At 42.3% G+C, this 22,483-nt stretch overlaps 3 protein-coding genes and 1 long non-coding RNA gene across 6 annotated transcripts in view; 2 read left to right on the top strand and 2 right to left on the bottom strand.

Annotated features, from left to right (window-relative positions):
- The first annotated feature begins 5,293 nt into the window (after positions 1-5,293).
- On the top strand, positions 5,294-11,119 carry plek2 (pleckstrin 2). 2 transcript variants are annotated; one of them, XM_063908280.1, is made up of 9 exons: positions 5,341-5,493; positions 7,175-7,339; positions 7,753-7,940; positions 8,015-8,106; positions 8,225-8,412; positions 8,496-8,597; positions 9,259-9,342; positions 9,563-9,641; positions 9,811-11,119. In XM_063908280.1, exons 1-9 carry the CDS (start codon positions 5,440-5,442, stop codon positions 9,936-9,938), a joined length of 1,080 nt encoding a protein of 359 aa, XP_063764350.1. In that variant the 5' UTR covers positions 5,341-5,439; the 3' UTR covers positions 9,939-11,119. The 2 variants fall into 2 exon arrangements, with proteins under 2 accessions (XP_063764351.1, XP_063764350.1); XM_063908281.1 differs by lacking the exon at positions 9,811-11,119 and having other exon boundaries at positions 5,294-5,493; positions 9,494-9,628.
- Positions 11,120-13,388: 2,269 nt separating this feature from the next.
- On the bottom strand, positions 13,389-17,176 carry si:ch211-10a23.2 (Galectin-related protein A-like). Its single transcript, XM_063908270.1, has 4 exons — positions 17,056-17,176; positions 16,682-16,767; positions 14,878-15,058; positions 13,389-14,648 (listed from the first exon to the last, which is right to left on the bottom strand). Exons 1-4 carry the CDS (start codon positions 17,080-17,082, stop codon positions 14,505-14,507), a joined length of 438 nt encoding a protein of 145 aa, XP_063764340.1. The 5' UTR covers positions 17,083-17,176; the 3' UTR covers positions 13,389-14,504.
- Positions 17,177-18,920: 1,744 nt separating this feature from the next.
- The window catches only part of zfyve26 (zinc finger, FYVE domain containing 26), a 27,294-nt gene continuing 23,731 nt past the window's right edge, over positions 18,921-22,483 (top strand). The window contains 9 exon segments of the mRNA XM_063908702.1: positions 18,921-19,041; positions 19,044-19,203; positions 19,527-19,602; positions 20,010-20,096; positions 20,254-20,403; positions 20,704-21,046; positions 21,808-21,932; positions 22,080-22,244; positions 22,330-22,418. Of these exon segments, the coding sequence (XP_063764772.1) occupies positions 19,014-19,041; positions 19,044-19,203; positions 19,527-19,602; positions 20,010-20,096; positions 20,254-20,403; positions 20,704-21,046; positions 21,808-21,932; positions 22,080-22,244; positions 22,330-22,418 (1,223 nt within the window). The 5' untranslated portion in view covers positions 18,921-19,013.
- The window catches only part of LOC134881401 (uncharacterized), a 3,246-nt gene continuing 854 nt past the window's right edge, over positions 20,092-22,483 (bottom strand). Inside the window, exons 2-3 of one of the 2 annotated variants that reach the window (XR_010168047.1) lie at positions 20,690-22,392; positions 20,092-20,425 (exon numbers count right to left, since the gene is read on the bottom strand). This is a non-coding gene — a long non-coding RNA (uncharacterized LOC134881401). The remainder of the gene's footprint in view (positions 20,426-20,689; positions 22,393-22,483) is intronic. The other variant, XR_010168046.1, reaches the window with a different exon arrangement.

The raw sequence follows: 22,483 nt of genomic DNA, 5'->3' as shown, positions 1-22,483 counted from the left end.
CTCCTCTATCATCTCCTCTATCATCTCCTCTATCATCTCCTCTATCATCTCCTCTAACATCTCCTCTATCATCTCCTCTAACATCTCTTCTAACATCTCCTCTATCATCTCTTCTAACATCTCCTCTATCATCTCCTCTAACATCTCCTCTATCATCTCCTCTAACATCTCCTCTATCATCTCCTCTAACATCTCCTCTATCATCTCCTCTAACATCTCCTCTATCATCTCCTCTAACATCTCTTCTAACATCTCCTCTATCATCTCCTCTAACATCTCCTCTATCATCTCCTCTATCATCTCCTCTATCATCTCCTCTATCATCTCCTCTAACATCTCCTCTAACATCTCCTCTATCATCTCCTCTATCATCTCCTCTATCATCTCCTCTATCATCTCCTCTATCATCTCCTCTAACATCTCCTCTAACATCTCCTCTATCATCTCCTCTATCATCTCCTCCAACGTCGTCTTTCCAAACTTCAGACGTGACGCATACTGTAAATACTGAGTGGCTCTGAGCCCGGGTGGAAATAAGGGCTTTGAACAAAGTGTAATTACTGTAAAAGTAGAAAAACTTACATATTTTTTTTGTGTCTTTTAAGAAACAGTAGAGCGTCCGCCTTACTGACAACAAATCCAAACGCTTTGCACTTAGCTGTAAATATAACGCTGTGTTGTGACGTGCTGTTTGAGTGGCCTTATTAATGATAGAAAGTTTACAAGAAGAGAGAGTCCCCGTAAAGTGAAACTAGTTAATGTTATACTGAAATTGAGACCCTTCTTTCAGGATAAGTTAGAGATATTTTTATTATTGTCAACAAACGGACATTACATGATGCATACGTCTCCACCTTTTCGTCCCTAGCTTTCAGAGAGAGATCCACTTCATTTCATCCTCTGCTTTGTCCAAAATAAGCCACAAGTTGCAATATTGCAGAAATGTAATTTTCCCCACACATTTTGTACACAGCCGTTTCAGACCGGCTGATAAAAGCGCTTCAATTTTTGTATGTATTAATGTAGCGATTAAAAGTAGGAGTTATTTGGAAATACAAAGTGTGTGTGTTTATTATTAGAGGGATGTAAGGTTGGAGGTGATATTTGGGAGAAATTGCTAAATGTCTGTGATTTTCAGCGACATGCGAACGATAGCCAGTGGTTTGTAATGTCTCGTTTGTGGAAGGTCAACAGGTCAGGGTCTTTGTGCATTACACACAGTCTGCCGCTCCTGTTGAAGACTGCAGGTCAACAGCCATAAAGCACTCTTTAAACCACGTCAGTCTTTCTTGAAGAAATCTCAAAGCAAACAGCGAGAGAATCTGACTCCTGAACGTCCTGTTGTTCAGTTTCAACCTCTAGAACAATTAATGTCCCTTTGGTATGGGGGCAACTAGAGCAGAAAGGAGATTTGTGCCAAAAAAAAGAAGCAATTTGAGGATTCATTTCTACACAATGTGTCCACGTGTTGAGTGCGATGCTATCATGCTGTTTGGGGTTTTCCCTCTCCTGTTGTGTTATATAGGTTTAAGTGCATGTAAATGGTCTGCAAAGACTAAAATCCCTGTTCCCTACAGAGGGACGTTCCCAAACATGCAAGGCAAAAAAATAAGTAGCCGCATTTTTAAAGCTAGGAAACATAAAGAAGCATCCAGTTATAGGTGCTGACACTGCAGTGCATTTCATTTAGTGCTTTTATACAAAGAGACTTGTTTTTAAATGCACTGCCGTTAAATAATAACCATAATAATCAAAGGTTCTGCGTAAAGAAGTTACATTTCTTTAATTGTTGTGTTTTTATTTTTCAAATTAGAGGAAACGTGTTAAGTTTGAGGTTTTAGTCATTTTCTTTTGCCTGTAAATAATGTACTCCTAGGGACTAAAACCCCCAGGACTTTAACCCCAGATGGGAATCCTGTCTCCCTCTCCGTCTCATAAAGCCTGAGCTGTGTGTATCCAGCTGTAGACGTGGACACACAAACACACACCCTGTGAACAATAAGTCTGTGGACCAAGAAAACAGAGTCTAGAAAGTGTTTGCACTCAAAGTGTGTGACCAGGACGGCCGGCCTGCGTCATAGCCCTTCACATCCTGGCGTGCCAAAACACCATCATCCTTATTTATACAGTAAGTAATTAAGTAATTAATGTTTGATTCATGGTTAATGTTACACAGAGGGCATTTCCAGACACACCTTCAGCCGGTGAGTCGACCTCACGCTCAGCCGTCCGAGGAGTGTGTGCTTGACTTTGAGCTGAGAGTCACAAACAGGATTCGGGTTTTTCTTCCTCTACGTGCTGAACAGATTCCTCTCCCTTTCGGTCGGTTGCCACGCTCAGTCTGCTGCACATTCCTCCTGTCTCATGTTGCCGTGCTTTCCTGTGCACGATCCTTCACCTGGGAGACACAATGCAGCGTTTACAGGGACTACTCTGGATTTCACTCAAAGGGTTATTAAATGATATATGAACCTCTGAGCTTATTAAAACCGGCTGCAAAAAAAAGTCCTTGCAGGGAAATAAAAACAAGATATCACTCCTAAATCCTGTAGAGCATTTTCCTGCAGGACTGTGAGGGTTCAAATAGAAATCTTGCAGATTCAAAGAGAACAATATTTAGGCATGCAACGTATTGATCATGTATCGTGCAACCGAATTTCTCCTGCATGCTCCAACAAATGTCCATTCACACAATTGATGCTTCTTGTACCATCTTTTTAAATTAAGGAGGCCCTACTCATTTTATAGCTGTGTATCAGTGTGTCTCTACTTTAAAGAGTCCTCTCCTGCTGATGTTCAGGTGTATATCAGTATGTAGAGTCTCTACTTTAAAGAGTCCTCTCCTGCTGATGTTCAGGTGTATATCCGTATGTAGTGTCTCTACTTTAAAGAGTCCTCTCCTGCTGATGTTCAGGTGTATATCAGTATGTAGTGTCTCTACTTTAAAGAGTCCTCTCCTGCTGATGTTCAGGTGTATATCCGTATGTAGTGTCTCTACTTTAAAGAGTCCTCTCCTGCTGATGTTCAGGTGTATATCAGTATGTAGAGTCTCTACTTTAAAGAGTCCTCTCCTGCTGATGTTCAGGTGTATATCAGTATGTAGTGTCTCTACTTTAAAGAGTCCTCTCCTGCTGATATTCAGGTGTATATCAGTATGTAGAGTCTCTACTTTAAAGAGTCCTCTCCTGCTGATGTTCAGGTGTATATCAGTATGTAGTGTCTCTACTTTAAAGAGTCCTCTCCTGCTGATGTTCAGGTGTATATCAGTATGTAGCGTCTCTACTTTAAAGAGTCCTCTCCTGCTGATGTTCAGGTGTATATCAGTATGTAGCGTCTCTACTTTAAAGAGTCCTCTCCTGCTGATGTTCAGGTGTATATCAGTATGTAGTGTCTCTACTTTAAAGAGTCCTCTCCTGCTGATGTTCAGGTGTATATCAGTATGTAGAGTCTCTACTTTAAAGAGTCCTCTCCTGCTGATGTTCAGGTGTATATCAGTATGTAGCATCTCTACTTTAAAGAGTCCTCTCCTGCTGATGTTCAGGTGTATATCAGTATGTAGAGTCTCTACTTTAAAGAGTCCTCTCCTGCTGATGTTCAGGTGTATATCAGTATGTAGTGTCTCTACTTTAAAGAGTCCTCTCCTGCTGATGTTCAGGTGTATATCAGTATGTAGAGTCTCTACTTTAAAGAGTCCTCTCCTGCTGATGTTCAGGTGTATATCAGTATGTAGTGTCTCTACTTTAAAGAGTCCTCTCCTGCTGATGTTCAGGTGTATATCAGTATGTAGAGTCTCTACTTTAAAGAGTCCTCTCCTGCTGATGTTCAGGTGTATATCAGTATGTAGTGTCTCTACTTTAAAGAGTCCTCTCCTGCTGATGTTCAGGTGTATATCAGTATGTAGAGTCTCTACTTTAAAGAGTCCTCTCCTGCTGATGTTCAGGTGTATATCAGTATGTAGAGTCTCTACTTTAAAGAGTCCTCTCCTGCTGATGTTCAGGTGTATATCAGTATGTAGTGTCTCTACTTTAAAGAGTCCTCTCCTGCTGATGTTCAGGTGTATATCAGTATGTAGAGTCTCTACTTTAAAGAGTCCTCTCCTGCTGATGTTCAGGTGTATATCAGTATGTAGAGTCTCTACTTTAAAGAGTCCTCTCCTGCTGATGTTCAGGTGTATATCAGTATGTAGTGTCTCTACTTTAAAGAGTCCTCTCCTGCTGTATGTAGAGTCTCTACTGTGACATGTCTCCATGCTTTAATGTTGAAAACCTCTTTACTTTTACGTCTGCAGACCATTTACATGCACTGAAACCTATAAACCACACTACAGGGATGAGAATACCCCCAGCCTGTCTCCGCTGAAAACCAGTTATTGCTGGGTTACGATACTTGAGGATAAATGTTGATCCAAATGCTCCCAATTTGACTTCTCCAGTCAAAGAACAGATTAGAAATACATCCTTTATCTTCCTCTTGAAGTTTCAGAGGATGATTACCAGCAGGGCCTCATGTGGCTGCAGGTTCAGAGCCCCTCAGGGTCTCCGTCCGCATCATTCTCATTAACTGATTCTACCTCCTCCTGGGGGGCCCATCTTCCGCCAGCTGCTGGTTTCTCATCAAAAAGAGATTTAAAAAGTTGTTTCCTGGATCTGAATTACTCACTTACTGGAACTGGAGGGGAAAAGTCCTTCGGAGATTTGGCTTTTTTTAACCAAAACACACACCATGTAAATTAGAGCCAAGGCTGCTGCTCCGTGTGTAAAGGTGCATTTTTAAGGTAAATGTTTCCTTTTTTAAACTTCATACATATTATTCATTGTTCTGTATTAACATTTATGACATCCCTATATTATATAAATTGTTATAAATATAATTGTATTTAACATTTTATATAGAAAGAAATGAAATATCCTTTAGTGAGTTTAGTATTTATATACTAAACATATATATATATATATTAATACCAATTATAATTAAAGCTAATTTTACAAAAAATTAAAAGAAGAAACATTAGAATCAAATACTTTGAGATCATAAAATATGATTTATTTTACCAAATTGAATAATAAACATTTAAAATTAAAGCTGTAAGAGAGAAGTAAATTATTTAGAATATATAGAAAATAAAAACACATCAATAATAGAACATCTTTTATCTTAACTCCGGTTTGAGCAGATCCTCTGCCGCCCTCATGTGATATCTTACAGCAGTGACAGGAGTTATTCGACGTGTGTGTGTGTGTGTGTGTGTGTGTGTGTGTGTGTGTGTGTGTGTGTGTGTGTGTGTGTGTGTGTGTGTGTGTGTGTGTGTGTGTGTGTGTGTGTGTGTGTGTGTGTGTGTGTGTGTGTGTCAGGGTGTGAACAGGGTGACGCACCTATCAAGAAAACACTCATAAAGGTGAGCAGGCAGGAACAGGCTCATTCCCAAGATCCCTGAACAGAATGGAGACAGGAAAGAAGAACACAACGCTGAGAGAGGGATTCCTCGTGAAGAGGGTGAGACTTTACCTCTAAAATAATTCATATAATAAATACTGTCACTATATTTATTTAGCACCTTTAATTACTTAGCAGATTAGGATTACTGATGGTAAATATAATCCCCCTTAAATCAGACTGTAGTTCACCTGCAGTAAATCCAGCAGCTACCCTGCAGTATACAAAGCCATTCAAACTAGCTGCACCTTTACCAGCTCTGAGAACACTTTAATGATCAATCATTATAAAACATATCAGAGATATTATTCTGAAATGGACCAATCAGACAATGACTACTTTTACTGTCGCTACTTTAAGTACATTTAGAGGAGAGTACTTTCTACTTTCACTGGAGGAACATTTAGAATACTTTTACTGTGACAGAGTATTCCTACACTCTGGTACTTCTACTTTACTCAAGTACAAGATCTGAGTACTTCTACTTTACTCAAGTACAAGACCTGAGTACTTCTACTTTACTCAAGAACAAGACCTGAGTACTTCTACTTTACTCAAGTACAAGACCTGAGTACTTCTACTTTACTCAAGTACAAGATCTGAGTACTTCTACTTTACTCAAGTACAAGACCTGAGTACTTCTACTTTACTCAAGTACAAGATCTGAGTACTTCTACTTTACTCAAGTACAAGATCTGAGTACTTCTACTTTACTCAAGTACAAGACCTGAGTACTTCTACTTTACTCAAGTACAAGATCTGAGTACCTCTACTTTACTCAAGTACAAGATCTGAGTACTTCTACTTTACTCAAGTACAAGATCTGAGTACTTCTACTTTACTCAAGTACAAGACCTGAGTACTTCTACTTTACTCAAGTACAAGATCTGAGTACCTCTACTTTACTCAAGTACAAGACCTGAGTACTTCTACTTTACTCAAGTACAAGATCTGAGTACTTCTACTTTACTCAAGTACAAGACCTGAGTACTTCTACTTTACTCAAGTACAAGATCTGAGTACTTCTACTTTACTCAAGTACAAGATCTGAGTACTTCTACTTTACTCAAGTACAAGACCTGAGTACTTCTACTTTACTCAAGTACAAGATCTGAGTACCTTCTACTTTACTCAAGTACAAGACCTGAGTACTTCTACTTTACTCAAGTACAAGACCTGAGTACTTCTACTTTACTCAAGTACAAGATCTGAGTACTTCTACTTTACTCAAGTACAAGACCTGAGTACTTCTACTTTACTCAAGTACAAGATCAGAGTACTTCTACTTTCACTAAAGACCTGAGTACTTCTACTTTTACTAAAGACCTGAGTACTTCTACTTTTACTCAAGACCTGAGTACTTCTACTTTCACTAAAGACCTGAGTACTTCTACTTTTACTAAAGACCTGAGTACTTCTACTTTTACTAAAGACCTGAGTACTTCTACTTTTACTAAAGACCTGAGTACTTCTACTTTTACTAAAGACCTGAGTACTTCTACTTTTACTAAAGACCTGAGTACTTCTACTTTTACTAAAGACCTGAGTACTTCTACTTTTACTAAAGACCTGAGTACTTCTACTTTTACTAAAGACCTGAGTACTTCTACTTTTACTAAAGACCTGAGTACTTCTACTTTCACTAAAGACCTGAGTACTTCTACTTTTACTAAATACCTGAGTACTTCTCCCCCCTCTGATTGGCTGAGATTTGAACCCTGTGTTGATGACCTCATCACAGGGTCATCTCGTCCACAACTGGAAGCCGCGCTGGTTCGTGTTGACGCCGGAGAAGCTGCTGTATTATAAATACGACGGAGGAAAGAGAGACTCCTGCCAGCGAGGGAAGATCCTCCTGAAGGAGTGTGAGATCACTTCTCCGTTCCTGGATTATGAAAACCGACCGGTGAGTTCATCCAGACTCAGATCGTTCAATATGACACATTTCCAGTTTGTCCCTTCATTAGAACTCCCCTCCTTAACTTCATTCATTAAACTTAAGGAAATAAATGATATTCAAAATAATGAATGTGTTTGAATAAATTGGTCCATAACTTCTTCAAACTGTTCTAAAATAATCTATAAACACATTTGAATTTGTGAGATTACACGTGTGTTTCAGAAGCAATCCAGAGTTTTCCTTTGTGTATGTGATCATGTTAGAAACCACAGTGAGGTGCGTCTCCACCACTTCAAACTCTCCCTGCATCGCCTCAGGATACGGTTTTGTCCGGACCTGAACTCTGACGAACGATTTGCCTTCCTCTTCTTGGCCAGACTCTTCCTCTACAAACCTCCTCTCTGTGTCTCTGTTTCCAGCTGGTGATCAAGCTGCGGACAAAGAATGGCGTGGACCACTTCCTGGAGGCTTGTTCCCGGGAGGAGAGGGACGACTGGGCGGGAGATATCAGCGCCGCCGTGGACAAACTGCGGGGGCCCGAAGGTGTGAAGGGGCCAGACCTGCAAGCTACTACTACCGGACCCCAGCTGCACGACATCAATATGATGTGAGGCTTTCAGAGACTCTGTTGGTTTCAGTGTCTCATCAGTGCCATGTTTATGATGATCTGTGTCTTTATAGCAAAGTGCTGGAGTCCATGAATGACGTGCACAGTGGAATCAAGATGGGGACCCACCTGGAGCACGGCAGCACGTACAGCAACTGCTTCTCAGGTACGCCTTTACTACATCCTCTTTTAAATGACCAATTCTCATGGCCTGTGGGACGGCACAGAGAGGCTGCAGTGACCTCGGCTCCTGACCCCGGTGTGTAACGCTGATGCTCCTGCAGGTTCGGCGGTGGTTGACTGGCTGGTGTTCACGCAGCTGGCTCTGACCCGGGTGGAGGCTTTGACGCTGGCCTCCGCCCTGCAGGAGGAGGGCTTCCTGTGGCCCGTCGGCCTGAAGAGCGTGGAGGCCCTGCGCACCGCCGGCCTCACCGAGCAGTTCATGGACGACTCCACCGCCCTGTACAGCTTCGTGAGTACCGGGGAGTCTCTGTGATGAGAATACCTACACATTTGGAGACAGATTATTCATATTTAATCCGTGTTGAATCGCAGTCCGACAGCTTGAAGAAGAGAGGCAGCGTGAAGGCGGAGACGTCTCGGTCTGCAGTGGAGCTCGGTGGGAAAGTGATCAAGAGAGGATTTCTACTCAAACAGGTACGCACTGTCACTAGGCCTCGTTATAAAGCAACAGCCAGACAAATTCAATCCAGGAATAAAAGGTAGTCTTTCTCACGTTCCTCCAATGTTGTTTTCTCTAATAACTCACGGTGATGCACGGTGAGCAACTGATCAACAAAGGACCGTTTATTTTAATGGTGGAAAGCATTTTTGATTAAGCTGCTATATACAGACAGACAGACAGACAGACAGACAGGCAGGCAGGCAGACAGACAGACAGACAGGCAGGCAGGCAGGCAGGCAGGCAGATAGGTAGGTAGGCAGGCAGACAGACAGACAGGCAGGCAGGCAGATAGGTAGGTAGGCAGGCAGACAGACAGACAGGCAGGCAGACAGACAGACAGGCAGGCAGGCAGGCAGGCAGGCAGATAGTGAGGTATAGGTAGGTAGGTAGATGGGTAGAGGGACCGAATGACAGCAGACGGATAACAAATGTTTACAATGAGATGCAAATATCATCAACATAAAATAGCAGTGTGTGTAGTAAGAATTAGAAATAGCTCATGGAAATAGGACTTCTTTTTACACGTTATCCTTTATTTTATTCATATTTTCTTGAGTGGATGATGCTGTTATATGTGTAAGGAGCACTGAGTTAAAACGTTAAATAATAATGGTCCTCTGTCTGCACCCTCAGGGCCACAGGAGGAAGAACTGGAAGGTGCGTCTGTTCGTTCTGCGCTCAGAGCCGGCGTACCTCCATTACTACGACCCCACCAGGGTGAGGGCGGAGCAATTAACTACAGAAATCAATGAACTGATAAAACCTAATCATATGTATTTTTTAATTGGTTCTGTTTTATTTAATTCAGTTTGAAGGTCTATAATAATAATACTTATTGTTATATTTTATGTTTTCAATCCTCACCCAGCTGCGGCTCATAACTCGTGACTGTGTATTTCTCTGACTCCTGTCTTGCATGATGTCCTTCTGTCTCCAGGATGACATCAGTCCCGTGGGCGGCTTCTCTCTGAGAGCGTGTCTCGTTTCCTCGCTGGGAGATAACGGAGTTCCCTCAGGTGAGTCACTGTCTGCGTTTTATTCAAGTCAGTCATAGGATGAGTAATAGGAATGAAGGTCTTTGTGGTTCCTTATCTTATCTTAACAGACATAAAGACATTTGGCTTCTCCTATTTTGTTGTAACTGCACTTTGTTTTTGATTGACTGGGATGTTTCCTCCCATGCAGGCGTGAAGGGAAACATCCAGGGCAACCTGTTCAAGATCATCACTCAGGAGGACACGCACTACTTCATCCAGGCTCCGACGCAGCAGCAGAAGACGGACTGGATCGACGCCATCAGACAGCACACATAGAGCAGAGGGTTAAAGCTGTTTAAAATATCCCATTTTAAATACCTCTTCATGCAGCTCTGGAGAAGAAGGACTTACGCATTCCATGAATATAGCTGTAGAGAGAGAGAGAGATGTGGGCCGTGCAATTTAGAAATGAACGTGTTAGTGGTTAAAAGCATTTCAGAGTTCATTAAGTGCTTTCAGGTTGATTAGCCAGAATTTAAAGGGAGGATTTAAAAGCACAAGAGTCCTAAGAAATTCACCTTTAATAGTTCAGTTTGAGTTCTAACCTGTATGTGTGTTTCAGTTTGATTATTTGGTATTTGAAAGAGCGTAAAAGGAGGTCTTCAGTCTCTCAAAAGCACAAAAGTCCTGGAGAGTTCTCTATCGTTCAGTTTGTGTCAAAACTGTTTCATGTGTGTCTACACGTTTCTCTTATTTAACCTTAAATCTGTTCAGTTTGATTATTCAGTATCTTTCACCTCTCTTGCACTTCCATATCCACACTGCACACGTGTGATTTGATTTCATTATGTATGAGTACTTTGCAATAGTATACTGCACTTAGTCTTTTGGAGTACCCAGATTTCCTGTAAATACGTTTCAAGTCTGAATGTTTTTTTGGTTGTTTTTCTTTTCTTTCACTGTGTCTCTGTATGCACCATAACACCAAGACAAATTCCTGGTATGTGTCGACCTACTCGGCCATGACTGTAAATCAGATTGAGAACAGATCGTTAAAGGAGGATTTAAAGGCTTTTAAAAGCACAAAATTCACCTTTAATAGTTCAGTTGAAGTTCAGATGTTACGTGTGTTTTACAGTATTTTTATTATTGAAACCTTAAATCAGTTCAGTTTGATTATTCAGAGTTTTAAAGATTGTAAAAGGAGGATTTTAAGACTTTTAAAAGCTGAAAAGTCGTAGCAAATTCCCGTTACTTTTCATGTGTTTTACACGTTTTCCATTTTACCCTGAAATAATTTCAGTTTTATGATTATGTATTTTAAAGTGTATGCAGGGAGGGTAACAATGCTTTTATTGTGTAATATTTCACTGATTCATGTATGCTGCAATATGTTTTCATAATCATTTCAGATGTTCTCCCCACTGGGATTCTTTTAAATACCTCCAGAACCAGTGCTGAAAAGGAGATTTACTCGAGCACTTTTTTTGTACTTTTTTAAAGGTTTTTTGCTCCAATACTGACATCTGTATTCATTCATTTCCAGAGGAACAATTCCACCTAATCAACATGTTATAAGTAGGCTTTTCTCTGTTTCAATTAAAATATAAGAAACACGTTTACACGCAAGTCCAGAAGAGCGAAAAGATTGCACATACATTTAGTTTAAATTTCCTTCTTAATGGCATTAAAAGAAGCATTCAATCTAACCCTCCTTACCCTGCAGGAACTCTACCCCCTCTACCCTGCAGGAACTCTACCCCCTCTATCCCTGCAGGAACTCTACCCCCTCTATCCCTGCAGGAACTCTACCCCCTCTACCCCTGCAGGAACTCTACCCCCTCTATCCCTGCAGGAACTCTACCCCTGCAGGAACTCTACCCCTGCGGGAACTCTACCCCTGCAGGAACTCTACCCCCTCTACCCCTGCAGGAACTCTACCCCCTCTATCCCTGCAGGAACTCTACCCCTGCAGGAACTCTACCCCCTCTACCCCTGCAGGAACTCTACCCCCTCTACCCCTGCAGGAACTCTACCCCCTCTATCCCTGCAGGAACTCTACCCCTGCAGGAACTCTACCCCTGCGGGAACTCTACCCCTGCAGGAACTCTACCCCCTCTACCCCTGCAGGAACTCTACCCCTGCAGGAACTCTACCCCCTCTACCCCTGTAGGAACTCTACCCCTGCAGGAACTCTACCCCCTCTACCCCTGCAGGAACTCTACCCCTGCAGGAACTCTACCCCCTCTACCCCTGCAGGAACTCTACCCCTGCAGGAACTCTACCCCCTCTACCCCTGTAGGAACTCTACCCCTGCAGGAACTCTACCCCCTCTACCCCTGCAGGAACTCTACCCCTGCAGGAACTCTACCCCCTCTACCCCTGCAGGAACTCTACCCCTGCAGGAACTCTACCCCCTCTACCCCTGTAGGAACTCTACCCCTGCAGGAACTCTACCCCTGTAGGAACTCTACCCCCCTCTACCCCTGCAGGAACTCTACCCCTGCAGGAACTCTACCCCTGTAGGAACTCTACCCCCTCTACCCCTGCAGGAACTCTACCCCTGCAGGAACTCTACCCCCTCTACCCCTGTAGGAACTCTACCCCTGCAGGAACTCTACCCCTGCAGGAACTCTACCCCCTCTACCCCTGCAGGAACTCTACCCCCTCTACCCCTGCAGGAACTCTACCCCCTCTACCCCTGCAGGAACTCTACCCCCTCTATCCCTGCAGGAACTCTACCCCTGCAGGAACTCTACCCCTGCAGAAACTCTACCCCTGTAGGAACTCTACCCCCTCTACCCCTGCAGGAACTCTACCCCTGTAGGAACTCTTCCCCCTCTACCCCTGCAGGAACTCTACCCCCTCTACCCCTGCAGGAACTCTACCCCCTCTATCCCTGCAGGAACTCTACCCCTGCAGGAACTCTACCCCTGTAGGAACTCTACCCCCTCTACCCCTGCAGGAACTCTACCCCTGTAGGAACTCTACCCCCTCTACCCCTGCAGGAACTCTACCCCTGCAGGAACTCTACCCCTGCAGGAACTCTACCCCCTCTACCCCTGCAGGAACTCTACCCCCTCTATCCCTGCAGGAACTCTACCCCTGCAGGAACTCTTCCCCCTCTACCCCTGCAGGAACTCTACCCCTGCAGGAACTCTATCCCTGCAGGAACTCTACCCCTGCAGGAACTCTACCCCCTCTACCCCTGCAGGAACTCTACCCCCTCTACCCTTGCAGGAACTCTACCCCTGCAGGAACTCTACCCCTGCGGGAACTCTACCCCTGCGGGAACTCTACCCCCTCTACCCTTGCAGGAACTCTACCCCTGCGGGAACTCTACCCCTGCAGGAACTCTACCCCCTCTACCCTTGCAGGAACTCTACTCCCTCTACCCTTGCAGGAACTCTACCCCTGCGGGAACTCTACCCCTGCGGGAACTCTACCCCTGCAGGAACTCTACCCCCTCTACCCTTGCAGGAACTCTACCCCCTCTACCCTTGCAGGAACTCTACCCCCTCTACCCTTGCAGGAACCCTCAGTGGAATATTTCTTATAGTTTTAAATTGTACATTTCCTGTCAGTCAATTATCCGACACGAGGGAAAGGTGCAAGTAAAGACAAGAAAAGCCTCAGGAGTTATTTATCACACACGGGCACTCCCACTCTCAGACCAAGCCCAGACTTAATCTCAGTGACTCAGAGTTACAGGATTATTCCAGGGAAATCATCATCAGAGGTATACGACGCTGCACAACAACCGAGCAGAAGACCACAACAACAACATCAACAAAATGATTTATTGCAGTGAAGTCAATATGAAACATTCCTGTAAAAAGTGCTAGGGGTTAAATAAATTACACACAGCTGTTAGGAGCTTTGCAAAAGTGATGATTATACAATAATAAAAAGTGGGACAAAGTAATCCTAATGTTTACAGAATCCAGAGCCTGTTATATCAATTTCAATGTCCAAAAAACTTCCTTTAAAACGTCTTCTAAACGTGGGACACCTACAACAATGCAGGACATTTTCTGCGCTTCTTCTTCACTAACATGCACTAATTTAAACAACATCATTATTATTCCACCTTACAGAACTTATTTGGGCACGGAGTTACAATCAGTCCGGAAACATTCATCTTCATGCAGGCGCTCGTAAACGTAAGTGCTTTCAGAGGTTAACTCCAGAGAGATCCACTTCTAGATTTAAACAAATGATGCAGCATTTCTATTTTGCAGAAGACCACGAGAACATCTTTTAAAGATGTGACCAGAAGTGAATTACATTTTGGGGAATTCTGAGATTAAATTCAGACCTTTTTCTCGAAATTCTGACTTTTTCTAAGATTTCTGAGATTCAGTATTTAGACTTTACCCAGATTAAAAAACTAATTTCCCCCAAAATTCATTGAGAATTATGAGATTAAATCCTAAATTTGAAAAAAAATATGAAGATTATTTTCCTAAAAGTTCAGATTTTTTCCCTAAAAATTCAAAAAAATGTTTCGAAATTCAGTTTTCAAATTTAACTTTAGAATTGTAACTTTTCTCAGAAAATCTGAATTGTGTCTGTAATCTCTGAACTCAAAAACCTTTGGTCATATCTTGTAAAAGAGTCACGTGTCCCTAATCCTCTTAAGTGCTTTTTAGTTTGTTTAGCAGGGACACATCATGTCTGCACATCAGGAAGGGGGGAGAAATGACAGCTTAGAGCACAGATCACATTCCTCCGTTTATCTTAAGACATTCAGTCGTTACGTCCCCAACAGGTAATCTAGTGAAGGCACTTAACACGTGATTACGAGGCAGGTGTCACTTTGTTTTCCCCATTAAGGGCTAATTACTCACTCCAAAAAGTAGTTAAACGTATGTATACTGTCCTCCTTCTTCTTCATTGGTGCTAGGCCACCTTGGTGAGCTGCAGGTCTCCGGAGACGTGTAAGGCGGTGAGGGAGGCGAGGGGGATGACTCTGTGTGTGAAGTTGCACAGAGGCTGACCGTCTATTAGAATACGAAACTGCTGGTGCTCACAAACGATCTCCATCTGAGAGAGGAGAGCAGAATGTCAGGTCAGGGTTACTATAGGTATTCAAGGCATTACAATACAAGCTTAAGTATATTGCACGTTGAATTGTTGGGGGAGGGGAGGAAGAAGCTGTAAACTGTTGTGCAATATTTTTGTTCATTGTTGAAGTTGGTATGAGCTTCTGTTTAATGCATCCATGCAGCACTGACAGGGGTCGCTCTGCATGATGAGAACTTCTGATACGTACCTTGAAGGATTCTCCGGCTGCAAAGGGGAAGTAGGAAAGTGTAGTTTCAGGTCGCCCCCACTTCCCGGCCACACGAGCGTTTCTCTGTACGGCCTTCTCCTTGAAGCTCACCTTCAACTGGAGACCAACATCCGCCTCCTCATCCTCCTCCTGAGGAGCGCAGGACAGGACCACCTCCATGCTGCAGGGCAGAAACAGAATATTGAGTTTGAAGAAAAACGATTCTCTGTACAACGGTGACCTCTCCTGGTGTAAATCACAGCTGTATTAAAGTAATAAGGCATACTCATTAAAGAGGCCCTGTGCTGCTGTGTGGTGCTCCCTCTCCTGTAGTGTGTTCTACAGGTTTCTGTGAATGGTATTCAAAGGCTAAAATCCCCGTTTCCTCCAGAGGGTGTTTCTCATCCATTGGACTCCTTTGTTTGCTTCCGGAACATAGTGACATCACTATGGAACCGTGCGCGCCGACACATTGCACTTGATAGGCTGAAGGGCGGGACATCTCAAAGCGGTTGACCAATCACAACAGAGCCATCCAGCTGACCAATCAGTTTCAGACAGAGGGTCCTCATTAACAATAAAGAAATGTGACTTTAGGAGAATTATTACCTTTTTTATTTGACTTTCTTAGAATGTTAACGCTTTTTAACTTTGGACTTTTTTTTGGAATTAATACTTTTCTCAGAATTTGACTTTTTTAAAGAATATTATTATTTTTCCAATTTTTCCTTTTTTCAACGTGTTGACTTTTCTTTGGAATAATTGAGATTGTGCCCTCTTCATTTGGCCCTGATCACAGGCAAAGGTACAACATATCCACAAACTCTGCAGAAATCTTAGATGTTTTGTTATTCTGGGTCACATTTGGATGATATGCAGTCTCCATTATTAAATATAACCTGGCTCTTATTACTGAGAAATACAGTGCAGTTTAAATGCTCTGTCATGTTAGAGGAAGTCTTCAGGGAATGGTCCTCTGAGACTACTTGTCCTTAAAACCCTCCCGATGTCCCTGCAGCTAAAAATAAGTGTCTTGACATAAAATAAGTTATTTTAGCGCTGTGGCTTTACTTTGTGCAGCCTCTATGCCATCTCAAACTGGATTTGATTGATGAGTAATGAGCCGACTGATGTTATCAACCGCAGAAATCCCAGTGTGACTCTTCAGGTTTCATGGGATTTTGCAGATTTCCCACCACATCCACATACTTAACTATAATTAGGAGACGCACTGGCATGACAGAGAGTCTTTTCCCAAAACGGGAGCTAGTGCATGGTGGTTGGCATATGCACTACACAGACAACCACTGACTGTGTGCTGTAAAATACAGTTTAAATAAAGTCAGTAACTTAACACCTGTTATGAAAGTACAAATTGAAATACACAAACAAATCCCCATTACAAGTAAAAGTCCTTAATATAAAAAGTTAAGAACACAACTATTATCAACTAACCTTTACCAGAAGTAAAACTCAGTTTGTAGTATTATATTATTCTGTTATTGTCAAAAACATTTACACGGAGGAAGATGTAATGTTTGTCAATTTGGAGCTAACCCTATATTCTTTCTTTACATACTGTGTAATAAATCCAGAGGGGACATATATACAGAAGCTCATCAGGAATACATGGAAATACTCAAGAACAAAGCATGTCAAAATACTTCATTACAAAACTTGAGTAGATGTACTTGGTTACTTTCCACCACTTGAATCTGCTGCCACGTCATGCAACAGAAGGCCATATCAATCATTCATAATCCGCTGTTTTTCAGCTAAATGTAAAACAGGTGTGTGTACTCACCTCTTGGGTTTACGGTTTATAATTCCCATAACGACCAGCTTCATGGAAGGCCGCAGCCCTCCCTTTATCCCTCCGCTGTACTCCCCCTGCCAGACAAAAGAGATGTGTGAAAGACATCTCTCACAGGGAGAGGCCCACCGCTAAGAAGCACTTTCATCATTGCATGCTGTTGCTTCATCATGCAGCAGTGTTTCAATCCGCAGACTACAGGCTCAACCACGGATGGGAACAAAAGCTCCATTGATGCACATCTCTAACAGTGACTCAGCTGCACAAACTGTCTGTGGTTCCTCCAGTAAGTCACATTTTCTACATGCATTAAATACTTTTGGCAGACATGTTATATGATGCATGCTTCAGAGCTAAATACGTACATTTTCTTTCTTGTCCTGTTCTTCCATTCCACTCAGGGCGTGATGCAGTGTGGAGGTTTGCAGCCGTGATGCCAACTGAGACTCCGTATAATAGACCCCGCCTGCTCCACGTTGTCATAGAGACTGGCTCCCAAATTGGCAGTGATAATGGAGGGGAGACAGGAAGGGGGATATATTACAGACTAAATACGCATGTGCCAATTCAATTATGATTATGTGAATGGAAAGTTGGTAAAAGAAGAGTTCAAACACTGATGTGCATGTGTGGGTTCATCATTCTGTTGGATATTAATGCTGCTTTGTTGCTGGTTTCAGTCTGCAGGGGGCATGCTTCACATTTGTATTGTACAACGTAACCTTCACCTGATGCTGCCTTCATGGATCATAGTAAACCTCGTAAACTGGCCCGTTGATATGACTTTTTTAGGTCTTTTTTAAAGTACAATTTGACCCTGCCTGTAGATTCCTGCGTTTTGTCCTCTTTGATAATAACAAGTATATACACAAAAAACATTAAAACAAATTTGAGAAATAAAATAATAAATCAATAATATTACTCACAACTAAAATCACTTTCTTTAATCCTTATTCTACTTATCAAAACATTTAATGCATAAATAAAATGTTAAATATATTCTTCTAAACACACTCTATGTCGTTGTTCTCCTACCGACGTCTTTTATCAAATTAAATACATCTCAGGTGTTAAACATGGTTTGTTTTGTGTCCTCCTGTTTGGATTGAGGTATTTCCGACAGTCCCTAAAAGCAGCAGGAGCCGAAGAAAACGCCCACCTCGTGCCAACCTTTGACCAACCAGCGTTCGACAATCAGCTAATTTGGTCACATGACCTTCGCTAACGTGCAGCTAGCCTCATAGCACAACAGCAGAAATAGTAGGAGTGTAAATAGTCCCCAGTTTCGGGGGGAAACGGCACAAAGAAATGAGTAAGTAACTTTATTAAATACTCGCTGACTTAAATGATTAATTATTAAATGATGTTGGTGTGTTTCTGAAAGGTGTTACGGAAGTTAGCTAACTTACTGTTTCAGATACATTCAGTCAGCAAGAATCGAAGCTAATGCTAATGCTAGCCTGTGACATAAGACAGCTGTCAAATCTGAGAAGAAACGAGATAAAAACTTACATTTTAAAAGCTTAAGGACGTGTTTAATCGGATTGACTGTGCACAGCAGCTCACTAGACTTCTATTATTATTTATCTATAACCTGCTTTCACAGGCATTTCAAGCTACAGATGAAAGATAAGAAATAAATTGGGTTCATTCAACATTTTCTTTGTCACTGTATTTTTTATTGACATTCCGCATCCACTACAGTTCGGTAACATGGGTTTCAAATATTCTATGTAAAGGCTTACATTCTGTGTTTAGGTTTGTCTGACTCAGTGATCATGTAATACATTCACAAAGCAAACTTAAATTAATGGATTTTGAAACTGAAAGTGTATAAAATACGCGTGTGTCTGCTATGTTTGTTGGGTTTCCACTGTTCTGTTGCAAGTATACTTCTTTTTAGTAATTTATTTAATTTGAACCCCTGTCCATTGCTTTGCTAGAGGATTTTTTTCCCTGTCTGTTACTTTTTTTGTATTATTATTTAAGGAGAAAAATACATTAAATTATATTTTACTGCGTATTTATTTACTCCAATATCCCATAATACATGCATTTCAAGAGGACATTCAAAGGTGGATTCATTTAAAATGTGGGAGGAAGAGTCAAGTGTTTGGTGTTTTCATCAATTTGATCTAAAACTATATTTAAATAGCAGTGGATGGTTATCATGTTTATAATCTCAAAATATTTTAAACCATATAAACCTTGTTTTCTGTCTCAGGTGAAGACAGCTCAAGTCTCCACCTCTTCATGGCAGTGACGGAGCGTGTCCACTTGTGACAGCTGAGCGGATCGGAGGAGCGCCGCAGTGAGCGTGGTCATGCATCCCTTCGGCTGCGAGGCGGAGACCTCCTGCAGGAGCTGTTTGAGTACTTTAAGAGATGCCTGCAGCACGGGGAGTGGGAGCTGGCCAACGCCTGCGTCCCACAGCTGGTCAACTCCACGGGAGGAATCTCAGAAAAACTGCGAGACATAATCAAAGCCATCATCAGCCATCCCTACAGTTTAAAGTGAGTCACACGTGATGCATGTTCACGAGACAGGGAGTTTAATGGTGTGTAAAAATGTACGACAAAGCACTTTAAATCCTGCAGTAGTGATGAGACAATTTCACAAACACATTTAGCAATCATAACCACTCATAAAAAGCACATTTGAGCTATTTTTATTACCGGGCTCTTCAAAAACCCTAATTTCTGCCCTGAAAGGTAACTTGAAGCCCATTCGGGACGGTTGATTTCTGCACCCTTCGTTATAAGTCTGCTAAGAACCCTAATATTATATGTGTGTATGTTTGTGCTTTAGATTTAATGGCTGTATGTTTATTTCACAGATGGGAGTCTGTGGGCAGTCCTCACAACCTGGCTTGGTTTTGGCTTCAGGTTCTGGAGAAATGGACAGAAGAGCAGGTAACACTTCAAAAATATCAGTAAATAAAAATCAAGCTTTTGTTTTTATTTGGTCTTATTAAACTAAAAGTCTATTTCTGGAATCTTGATAATTGCTTTGTAATGAAGAAGACATGATAAATCCACTCTTGTCTTCTAAAAATGTTAAATATTTACTACTGATGTCAAGAAAATAAGAGCTGTTTCTTTATGGGTGTATCAATTATTGCTGTGATTATTGTTTCCACCTTTAATGTTTTGATCTCGATAGGTAATCTGTTCTGTGGGTGTTTTATTTTGCATCTTATCTCCATTAATTTTTGCATTTTTATCCGTGTTTTTATGTGCATTTTCCTTCAGTTTGAAGCTGCATTTCTTGTGTTCAAGATGTTTTACAAGGTCAGTTTGTTGTTTACTGTCCTCCGCAGGTTCCTCCGGACGTCAGGAGAGAGCTGGAGTTCCTGCTGCTCCTGGAGGAGCTCGGCTCAGAGAACATACCAGAGACGGTGCTCAAGGTTATTATCGTTTAATCATCGTCTGCTGTAGATAATGAAGTGTCTAAAACCAGATAGGAAACGCTTAATTGACTGAGACACAGATATATGTTCACACAGGACATGCAGATTACTTTATGTTTGGTTATTATGGTCTGAGATAATCCTCTTCCTGCAGGAGTTGCACCGCGCCTTCCTGGACTCCCAGTCGGAGCAGAAGTCTCCGGAGGGTCAGAGGTCAACAGACGCTGCTGTCGAGTCCTGCCTGCAGACGTTACTGGAGAAGAAGAAGCCCAGACTCGCCCAGACCTTAGCACATTTCCTCCAGGTGCAGTCAGACATATTGTTGACTGTAGAGCAACACAACATAATTAAAACCAACATTCAGTTCTATATCAAGTGATGCGTCTTCATTAAACGTGTGTGCATATTCATTTATAAAATCCATACATTAAATGCTAGTGTAAGATATATACTGTAGTTACGTTTCTAAAATGGACATCATGTAAAATAATAAGTGAAAATGCGATGATGTGTTAAAAGAGGGCAGGTCAGTAGGCTTTGGATGCTAAGACTCTCTAATATATATAGATTTCTATAGCTTTGGTCTTTACCCGCTCTCATGCAGGCCCAGTCTTCCTCAGAGGACCGCCCCCTGCAGCTCCCCTTCATCCAACACCTGCTGAAGCAGCTGAGGAAACCGGAGAGCCGGCCGGAGAAGGTGGAGGAGTTCGTGGAGGACATGTACGCCGTGTTGTCCGTGATGCCGTGGAGCTCCAGTAGGGCAGGCGGGGGTCAGCTGGAGGCGCTGTGTGAGGCCCTGTGGGTGGCCAGAGACGGACCCCTAAAGGAGGAGAGGATCCTGAGCTCGCTGCTCCGCCCTCAGGGGGATGATCTCGTCTCTGTTTACTGTTCCACCGCCCTGAGGCTTCAGAGGGATCTCCTGCTGAGGAGCGCGCCTCAAACTCAAGGTAGAGGAGGCCACTTTACTCTGGATGAAAACACTGCAAACATCTGGATCTTCTAAGGGGTTAGGGTTACTATACTCATGTGGCCCTTTAAGCTCTCTTAAGTTAAGCAGACTGCCCTTTAGAAACCTGCGTGTTATTATAAATCACTTCCTCTTTGAACTGGTTTTTGTTTCATCGATATGTTCTATTCAAAGCCTGAGGTTTTGACTTCTGATCATCTCTTTCCTCTTTTCGTCACACTTCTGCTTCTGTGGCTTCAGACGCTCAGCAGTTTTTACTTTGTGTCACCAAAATGTGACGTCCTCTCCTCTCTTCTGCACTTCTGTTGGTGTCTGCATAGATTTCCTTTTCCTAAATCTCTGTGGGCAAGATTTAGATTTCATAGTTGCTGTAAATGTGGCATTTTATACAGTGGTGATGAATTTAAAGAAATAGTCGGAAATTCAAAAAGGAGAACAACTCAGAAATTTTAGGAAAAAAGTCAGAATATTTAAAACAAAAGTCCGATGTTTTTGGGAAAAATTTGGAAAAAGAATCAGAAATGTAAAAGTCGACATTCAGAAAACATTTCTGAAATTTGAAAAGTCGGATCTTTTGGGAAGTGATCATTTTGAAGAAATAGTCGAAATTCGAAATTTGGAGAAAAAAATCTAGAGGAAAAAAAACGGAGACAAAAACGTTGAATTTTGCATTAACGGTACCATCATTGTTTTTAAGATAAGCGCTTTGGATCCTCATACTTGTTTACATCCCTCTCGCAGTGGAGCTTCCCGAAGCGGAGAAGCTCGTCCTCAGTTTATGTTGCCACAAGGATCGTCCGTCCATCTGGAAGACCATCTACTTTGAGTGTCTTAGCAGTGGAAAGCACTACCTGGAGACGGTCTTGGTGAGTCAAACACAGGCCATGTTTCCAGAGTCCTGCAGTGTGCAGACTCTTCTTCCATGACGATCAGTATCTTTCTGAATGAGTCCTGACAGTGATGCACATGTGGTGAAATTGAATAATGTAATAAGCGTTGGTTCCTTCCTGCAGATCACGGCTCTGGACCTGATCAAACACGAGGAGTTTCCTGCTCTGAGGGATTTACTGCAGCTGGAGTTTCAGCCTCTGTCCCGCCTGCTGTTGCTCCTGGGATGGACGCAGTGCCGCAGCCTGAGCGCCGCCCAAACGCTGCTCCGTGTCCTGCACCGAGAGCAGGTCAGACGTCTGCTCAAACCTCCACCTGTACAGATACGTAACACCTCGATAATGTTATTAACTGATCTATAATCCTCTGCTCCAGGCTGCAGCCAATGACTCCGTTCTGCAGGAGTTTTCCAACCTGTTGTCCTCCCAGCTTGGAGTTCTTGAATGGTGCAAAAACAACAATCCGTAAGCATTTGTGTTTTTATTTTTAAGTCAAGTATATTTATTCTTCACTCTTGTGCATCCCTTAA

The sequence above is a fragment of the Eleginops maclovinus genome, chromosome 19 (assembly GCF_036324505.1).
Source record: "Eleginops maclovinus isolate JMC-PN-2008 ecotype Puerto Natales chromosome 19, JC_Emac_rtc_rv5, whole genome shotgun sequence".
In the NCBI taxonomy this organism is placed as follows: Eukaryota; Metazoa; Chordata; class Actinopteri; order Perciformes; family Eleginopidae; genus Eleginops; species Eleginops maclovinus.
The sequence above is the reverse complement of the archived record's forward strand: the minus strand, read 5'-3'. Positions and strand labels throughout refer to the sequence as shown.